Source organism: Seriola aureovittata, chromosome 7 (assembly GCF_021018895.1).
Source record: "Seriola aureovittata isolate HTS-2021-v1 ecotype China chromosome 7, ASM2101889v1, whole genome shotgun sequence".
NCBI lineage: Eukaryota > Metazoa > Chordata > Actinopteri > Carangiformes > Carangidae > Seriola > Seriola aureovittata.
In genome coordinates this window covers 12,036,345-12,045,241 of record NC_079370.1, presented here as the reverse complement: position 1 = coordinate 12,045,241, position 8,897 = coordinate 12,036,345, and the positions used below count along the sequence as shown (strand labels likewise).

The following is an 8,897-nucleotide window of genomic DNA, read 5'->3' as shown; positions in this document are numbered from 1 at the left end:
GTTGTTTGCAGAAACTCTCTCTGATGTTCAGGTAGCCTTTTGGTGATATGATTCAGGGATGCTGAGTAAGAGATTTCAATCCACAAACCCAGTTACGCTGTCAGCTACCTTAGTTCTCAGCTCCTCTCCTTCTGTGGCATACACCTGATCTACCAACCTTGGCACCAGACCTCCAGAAAAATGTAGAAAACTTCCTCAGGTGACCTGTGTACTTACCTTTTTTCCTCCATATTAATCTTCCACTTAAATCTAAAATCACAAGCAATGTCGGAGATAGATCAAAGTAATCTCTCTCTGTTGTTTTCTTCTCTTCTTCTTATCTTTTGTCAGGCATAGGTGAATTCTCAGCCGTAATGCTGAGCTGTAATGAGGTATGTTCTGTCCAGAGAGATTAACTGTTGCAGATGATTGCTAACAGCCGTGTAGTTCAGGTCAATAATATCCATGCAACAGTAAGGACCCAAAGCAAGTCTTCACCAAATTGACAATGGCCATCAAACATAAATACAGACCATTAGAAAGAAAATGTGAAATTGTTAAAGCAGTGACATGACTGAACAGGAAATGGCAAACAAATGTTTTTCAGTTGGGCCCCTCTTGCTGGGAAAAAGTGACATTTCCTTGACTTGGGAAGACAAGCTTATTGAATTGCTGCATTATATTAAGCGCTTTATCCAAGACGTATTGGCACTGAATTATGACGATGAATAATATCTGTAAGCATTTAATTTTCTGAAAGTGCTGTATTCTTTATTTCCTCATGCCCATACCAAGGGGTTGTGAAACTGGGAAGAACTTTGATCGTAAGAATTGGCATGTTTTCTTTTCTTTTCTTTTTTTGTGCTTTTTTTGACTGCATGTTGGAAATGATATCATATCATCCTATTGGAAGTTAATGCCTAAAATTATGCCTAATCTGCATCTTGTCCACATGTTATGAAATGTACCCTGTAATGAGCTGTAAATCCTTAATGTCTTCATCTCCATCCTCTTACTCCACCGCGTTATCAGTTTACAGCTTTTATCAGTTCATGCCTGCTCAAGGCTTCCCTTTTATTGTTTTGAACTGAACTGAACCTATCCAGCATGCTCCTGTGATGTCTGTTGAGGTGAACCCAGCCCTACTACTCCTTGTCAAATCAGTTCTTGCAAATTGAGGGTTACAGAAAAAGATTCCTTCCTATTGCTGACATCCTTCATTTCAGCTCAACTCACTTTATTTCCTTCAGTGAGTATGATTTAACTGGTTTGTTACTGGATCAACCTGTGGACCTACTTCAAGAAAGCCCACTTTGTTGAGGGATCTATCACTGAAAGGATAGACTATACTGAGAAAAAGCATTACAGTTTGCCGAAAGGATACTGACACAAATGACTGATTAGTGTCGTTGGCGGGAACTATTCTCTGGGTTATCATTGACCACTATGGACCTACAAATATCTCTTCATTAAGAAGGCCTGAAAGACTGACTGTGTTGTCAGTCACCATACTTAACTTCCCTGACTTCATCAAGCTGCTTAGTTACCACATCAACATTCAAATCAAGGTTCACTAAGAAATACTGAGAAACTGAACTTCTCTATAACAGAGAGGAGACTTTATAGTACATGATGGGAGCGGCACGTGTGAAACGCCGCTTCAGTGCTGTGGTGGATGGGCCAGTGGAGGAAGAGGAGGTCATGAGGCTAGCACAGAGTGCTGCAGATACGGCTCGGGCAGGGGGGAGCCCAGTGGGGTCAGGGACCCCAACCAGCCCCTCCCCGACCCATGCCCTCAACGGCAAAGCGCTACCTCTTCAGAGCAACACCAACAATGCACGGAGGCAGAGTGCCATTGGAGAGTCATTTGGGGGAGCTTCAGGAGGAGAAGGCGGGATGAGAGCAGGAGGAAAGTGCTCAGGGTTAAGGAGCGGAAGAGGCGGTGGTGGAGGAGGAAGAGGTGGAGGCCGTTCATCCTCGGACCCAGATTCACTCTCTTCCCCCTCGACTACCAGCCGCCGGCGCACTAGGCGCTCAAGCCGCTGGCCCCGACAACGCTTTGTGGGCAAGGACGGACGCTGCAACGTCACCTTCGTCAACATGAGTGAGAGGGGCCAGCGGTACCTCAGTGACCTCTTCACCACCTGTGTGGACATCCGCTGGCGCTGGATGCTGGTCATCTTCACCCTCTCCTTCCTTCTCTCCTGGCTGCTCTTTGGATTTGCCTTCTGGCTCATTGCCTCCGCACATGGGGACCTCTCCATTCGGCTTACCCCCAGCTCAGGTTCCTCTCTGGGATCAGGAGAGGCCGGTTCTGGAGGAGAGTCTGATAGAGAGGCAGTTGTTGAGGAGCCATGCTTCCTCCAAGTGAACAGCTTCATGGCGGCCTTTCTATTCTCCTTGGAGACGCAGACATCCATCGGTTACGGATTCAGAAGCGTGACCGAAGAATGCCCCCTGGCGGTGGTGGCGGTCGTTTTGCAGTGCATTGTGGGCTGCATTATTGACGCCTTCATCATCGGGGCAGTCATGGCAAAGATTGCCAAGCCCAAGAAGCGCAACGAAACACTAGTGTTTTCTGAAACAGCTGTGGTGGCACTAAGGGATGGGAAACTCTGCATGATGTGGAGGGTTGGAAACCTACGCAAGAGCCACCTGGTAGAGGCACATGTCAGAGCACAACTATTAAAGGTAAGTGGAGGGAAGATGTATAATGACCACAATGAAAAGAGGAAAGAGGTCAGAAAGTATGGCAATGATAAGAGACAAGGGTTATTTTTGTAAGGAAAGGGTCAAAGAAGTAATTTGGTGAGGTTAAAATAGTCAAGGAAAAGTATAAAAATAAAAAAGCACCAAAAAATAGAGGTTGTGACTGTGAGAGATAGCGGTAGTGGAAAAAAGGTTGCAGCAGAGAGAAAGAGAGAGCGCTGAGACCATCTGGCCTGTATCCTGTGGACCGTAGTTAATGAGAGCTTGTTTTATTTTCCCTCTGGGGTTAGGAAGATTTACCATGGATTAACTTGCCCACAATTCTTTAACTAAGAACTATTGTCCTTTGTCATCTCATTTTCCCTTGTGTGTACTGTATCTATGTGGGTTAGGTGATTGTTCTGTATGTATACGTTTGTTTACCCTACTGTTTGATCCAATGTGGGTAGTTTTCAACGTGTTTTTTTGGGGGGAATGTTTTGTCATCATCATCATCGCTGTGTCTGTATATGTGTGTGTGCTGCCAGAGTTGTCCGCAGGGTCAAAATCTGTGTAACACTGAGGCTAAAGCATAGACAGTTTGATATCTCTTAATAGCATGACCATATCAAAGTTCAGACAGGGCAGATGGGATTAAGTTTGCAAGGATCAAAGAAATACAATTCTAAATGCGGGAACTGGATATTGTTCTATAGTAAGGGTTGGGTGAGTATAAGCAATGTAATACCACCAATGCATAAGCCTTTGTATTGATGGTATGACTGAAGACTCACATTGTCAAATTTAACTGAATATAAACCAAATTCTAAGCTTTGGGTCAGGGTAAGAACTTTTAATTTCCAATGCTTTCCTCTGATGACCTTAGGAAATGATGTTAATTGAATTTAAAATGTTCATATACATTATGGCTTTAGAGGTGACAGAACACATCTTCTTTATACCATGGTTTTCCATTTTGATGCCAAAATTACAGCTTAATTTTATTCATTTTTATGGCCCATTGTACTCGACCATGTCCAGCCTGCCTTTTGCTTTTGTTTGTTTCATATTGGAAATCGTTTCTGGTCTCCATTTGATATTTTCCCACATGTGAAAATCAATTTGGAACATCTGATGTGGAAAGTTTTATGTACTAAATAGTGACTTTGTTTTACTTTCTTTTCTCAACCTGCTCTTAGCCAAGGGTGACACCAGAGGGAGAGTTCCTCCCACTGGACAACATGGATATCAACGTGGGTTTTGACACTGGCACTGACCGCATCTTCTTGGTCTCACCTGTTACAATTGTTCATGAGATTAACGATGAGTCGCCCTTCTTTGAGATGGACCGAAAGACTCTGGAGAGTGACTCTGAGTTGGAGGTAGTGGTCATACTTGAGGGAATGGTGGAGGCCACAGCCATGACCACACAGTGCCGTAGCTCCTATCTGGCTTCCGAAATCCTCTGGGGACACCGCTTTGAACCAGTGCTCTTCGAGAGGAAAGACTGCTACCAGGTGAGAGAGGAAAGACAGAGATATACATGAAGGATATAGAACATCCCCTTCCCCTATGCTAAGTCTGAAATGAAGTATTCATTACTTCACTATAGTTGGGAGGGGTGTATGTTAAGTGTGTAAGTGTTTTTAGCCACATTTGAAGCATGGCCCTAGTGATTGCAATGTTGTTTGATGAATCCACCACTTTGGTCCAAAACGAGACATTAATGATTTCCAGATGATGTATCCTTATTACCACTTCACTTGTCCTCTAGCGCCACCATCAGGTTAAAATGTCTATTTATCCAGTACTTTGGTTTATGCCCAAACACCGATTATTGTGATGATGATGTTAGCATTTAGCTCAAAGCACCACTCTACTCAAATGCAACCTCACAGAGCCACTAGCTTAGCTATAGATTCTTTGTCTTGTAACCATTCAAATAAAATGTGTATTGAAAAATGTTTGTGTTCTACCCTTTTTCCAGGTGGACTACTCGTTCTTCCATCGGACATATGAAATTCCCAACACACCGTCATGCAGCGCTAAAGAGCTGGCCGAGCAAAAATACATTCAGAGCTCTCGCGCGTCATTTTGCTATGAGAATGAAGTGGCTCTGCAACTTGTCTCCCCTGATGATGAGCCTGACCGAGACCCTGAGTGTCCCTCCCCACTGACCCAAAGGCCATCTCTGGCGGAACATCTCCACTACAATTGAACTTGATGGACAGCAGGCCTCAAGGGAAAAGAGACAGGACGATGACCCTGGACTTTAGAGGAAGTACAGGCAAAAAGAGAGGCTTAGACAGTTAGGAATGAGCAAACCAAGAGAGGCAGGATTAAAAGTAGATAAGGCCATGCTTTTGTCAGTGTCAGGATTGTTTACAGTGATTAGACAGGGAAGAAAGTCTGGAGTAGGAACAGGTTAAGACATCCATTTGCAAGATTTACATCCGTACTATCATACAGATTAGAAGATTTTTCAGAGAAATAGAAAGGAAATGGACAGATAGATAAAGAATATAAAGTTTACAGTCAGTCTATTAGGGACATAAGTTACTACACTGACCTAGTTGTCTGATTGGCCCTGGCAATCTGTCATAATCATTGAAAACTCGTCTGCTAAGTCTCACATCTGGCCCATCACTATCACAGCACATTCATCTGGTTCTAATCCCTGACTCGCATGGTATGCAACAGCACCCTATGGTGGCTCTAACCTGCAACGGCACCTCCATTTTTGTGATCCTGGATAAAATTTTGACCTCTAATTTAGGTGGCTTCTGTAAGCGATAAATGGTAGTGTACTTACTACTCAGGAATGTACTCCAATATGATGCTGACTTATCACTTTCATGTTTTATTTTCTTATGGTAAGTATGGACAGTGCACATTTTGTGATACTTTGACCTTGAGGGGCTGTTGAGAATGTAAATCAGTATTAGGATAGGCTTCTTGTAGAGCCAAAGTGAGCAACAGTAACATGGAGAAACAGCTGAAAACTAGCAGCGGCTTTGAGCAGTTTCTTTCCCATGTGATGTACTGTATGTTGTTTATTTTTTGGCTTTTTTCTATGTGTCATGAAAACAATGTTCTTTGATTGTAACATTTGCTTTATTTAATCTACCGTTTGTGTTGAGTTGAATGCCAGTAGGTCAGAGGAAGCATTGTAGTGTTAGTCATCTTTACTGCAGTGGTACACAATGACAGATGATGTTGGCTGTGTCCATACCAGTTTACCACCATACATTCTTTCTTGCACTACTATATACAGTATCTTTTCATGTTCTCTTTTGCTAAAATCAACCACACTGTATTGTTTTGCTCTGTTAGTAAATTGGGACTGCGCTATGACATTATAATGTTTTAAGTGTCTCGGCACTTGGATGACCTTTGATGTTTCAGACTGGCAAAAGGAACTGCTCTCACTGACTGTAAATACACCGGAGGCCTGCAGCCACCGCCAACATCACTAGAACAGTACCAAGTTAAACTGAGTGTATGAAGTGTTAAGATGAAGGTAATGACTTTGTTGCTGCATCTCTGAGAGTAAAGCAACTGTCCACCATCTGCACAAACTGATGAGGATCAAACTGGAAATTAGATGACATTCATAGAAAATTGTTCTATATTTTTGTGCCCATAAAATCGTGTGACACCCTCCTAAATCTAATGTGGTACTGTTGGTTTCTCTCACAAAATGTGAGAACAGTGTAGTGGGTGGTGCCTTCATAACGAACTACAGATTTTGCAACTGGACCTTCATCTGTAGCAATTAATTTCATGTTTAAAATGTGCTTAAAGCTTATTTTTATTGTATGTATTTGCATTATGTTATTCTTGCAAGAGTGTTTTTGCAATCACCTTAACATTCGTAGTATGTTGTTCTAAGTAGACAAAATGTCTATGCAAATAATTACTGTGAATCTGCTCAATGATTGAGTAGTATATAACCATGCACTGATAACAGATAGATGCTTTTAGCTGAATAATAAGGTAGACTATGTGATAGTTGCAATTGTAGGTGTATTACAGAGCATCTGAAGTGTTCTCATTTATTTTAGATCATGTAATCATTTCCCGTAAATTATACCACCTGAGTATTTGATTACAGAAGGTGTTGTAGGAGAAATAGGGAGTGTAAGGAATGCACCTTTATATTAAGTGTTGACCAATAATCAGCCTGTCCAATGCACAGCCTGGGAACTTGTTTTTTGTACTTTGCACTAAAGTAATATATGGAAACTAATATCACTGATGAAGCTCTAAAACAGCACAGTAGTGTTGCTGGATAAACACAGGTTAACCTCAATGCATCAGTCACAGTGTTTCACTTGAGTTATTGAAAAGATATTCTGTGGTAACCTCAGGGGGTTGAGGGATTGATGACATATTATCCGTTACAATTAATGTTAATGCTGTTCTGTGTTTGTGTCTTCACTTACACTTCTCCTTTATGGCTACCATGTTCTATTTATAGGCTGCACGGTGGGTCATGTTGTTCACCCTGCCTCCACTTCCATGAAATGTAACTTGAACTTATAGCACCATCACTTTAACTACGATAGCGCTTTTAAACACCCCAGAAAGAAATAGACAGTTATTTTATTTAGTATTTTCACTGGTTGCTTAGGGTTCACTACTCACAGTAAACATACTACATTTTTTAAATCATAAGTATTTATAATATACATTGTATAAAATACATGGTAAACTGTAATACTACATACATTTTTAATAAATTAGTGAGATGAAACCAATAAAAGCTGTAGCTACCTTTCCTTGGTTATTTTTCTAAAGTAAAGGGAAACCTCTCTGCTCGTATGTTGAAATGTAATTTCAGAGCTGCCTCAGGCGCAGAGCACTTCCAAGTGAAAATGAACTGTGTTGTAGAGCAAATAAAACAGGGACTGAATTGCAATTATTGGTTGATTCTTTATTTATCCACCTTGTAGCTCTCCTTGCAGCTCATGCTGCAAGTCTATAAGACTCTTATAGATGCAAAACAAAAATCTTGTTTTGTCACAGAAGGAAGTGCTAGAAATGTTTGTGTTTTCTACATTTTCCCTGATAGTCCTGTCTGTCAGAGTAGAGACTGGACCTAAACTAAACAATTCATTTATTTCTTATAGGAGCACATGGAAGAATGTTAAAACCTTATGATGTACCAAAATTATGTACAAAATTAACATTGGCAGTTAAAGGATTAAACTAAAGTATAATAGTTTTGATTTATTCTTATAGTCTAAATAACATGTACGTTTCTGCAGTATGTGGTTAATTAGTTTATATCTAGTGAAACAACTTCCAGTGACTGGCCATCAAACCTTAACACTGCTGATAAATGATAAAAAATAAACAACTGATAAAAAATAAACACCCCTTCTGAAAATAACTACAACATTATTCATGGATTATTTAATTTCATCACCCCCCACCCCCCCACCCCTCTCTCAGTGGCCCTCCACTTGTGACACGCTGAAAAGGACAAGTATCTATTAATTGTAATTTTATTGTAAAAGAAAATGTAGCCTTAGATGTCTGTAATAGGATTATGGTCACAATTACCAATATTAGACACTTACAATACTGCTAAAAGTAAGCTATAGTTTTCTGACAAAATAATGATAATTCATTTTACAACTGGCTTCAATGCGGTGTTTTCAACCGCATCTCACTCTCCTCAGGAGTTCACTTTATGATACATACGATACATTTTCCTATGTAGGATATTATATGGGCTACATGAACATTTCAGAAGTTTTATCGATGACTGCTGTGATGTTTACACCGGTGTAAATACGTATCACTTGCCCCGGAACCCTGGTACCTCGGCTACCAGGGTTCAGGCGGATTTTGTGGGATGATCTGAATCACGCGCCTGGAGTCAGATCATTCCAAGTAAACCGTAGGTTGTGTCTGGACGGGGATTCGAGCAAATCCGATCCCAGATCAGTGTCTGCGGGCACTCGCTGCAACAGAAGTGGTAAACAAAGGGCGCGCAAATTTCCCTACTCTAGCGCGAGAGTGCCGCACAGCCACCTGCTGCAGCACTCCTATTGGCTGTATGACACGTCAGTCACAGTTAGCCCCGCCTCTTATCCGTTAGCATTGGTTAATGGCGGAGATTTCTGCGCTGCCGACAACACCATTCGTCGCCGCTCCTGTTTCATGCCAGCTGTGGGGCGGAAAGTTCCCGTCGTATTCATGAGGCGGGTCTACTGCTCGGT

General features: G+C 41.6%; 1 protein-coding gene across 1 annotated transcript; it reads left to right on the top strand.

Annotated features, from left to right (window-relative positions):
• Window positions 1–289: 289 nt before the first annotated feature.
• kcnj14 (potassium inwardly rectifying channel subfamily J member 14) lies at window positions 290–7,599 on the top strand. The gene is made up of 3 exons (XM_056379757.1): window positions 290–2,670; window positions 3,867–4,184; window positions 4,655–7,599. Exons 1-3 carry the CDS (start codon window positions 1,609–1,611, stop codon window positions 4,883–4,885), a joined length of 1,611 nt encoding a protein of 536 aa, XP_056235732.1. The 5' UTR covers window positions 290–1,608; the 3' UTR covers window positions 4,886–7,599.
• The last annotated feature ends 1,298 nt before the right edge of the window (window positions 7,600–8,897 follow it).

Bases quoted from the DNA above. Each gene is read 5' to 3' on its own strand.
- kcnj14 (XM_056379757.1), top strand. From the start codon at position 1,609: ATGATGGGAGCGGCACGTGTGAAACGCCGCTTCAGTGCTGTGGTGGAT. The intron at 2,671-3,866 runs GTAAGTGGAGGG...ACCTGCTCTTAG, and splicing joins TCAGAGCACAACTATTAAAG to CCAAGGGTGACACCAGAGGG. The intron at 4,185-4,654 runs GTGAGAGAGGAA...CCCTTTTTCCAG, and splicing joins AGAGGAAAGACTGCTACCAG to GTGGACTACTCGTTCTTCCA.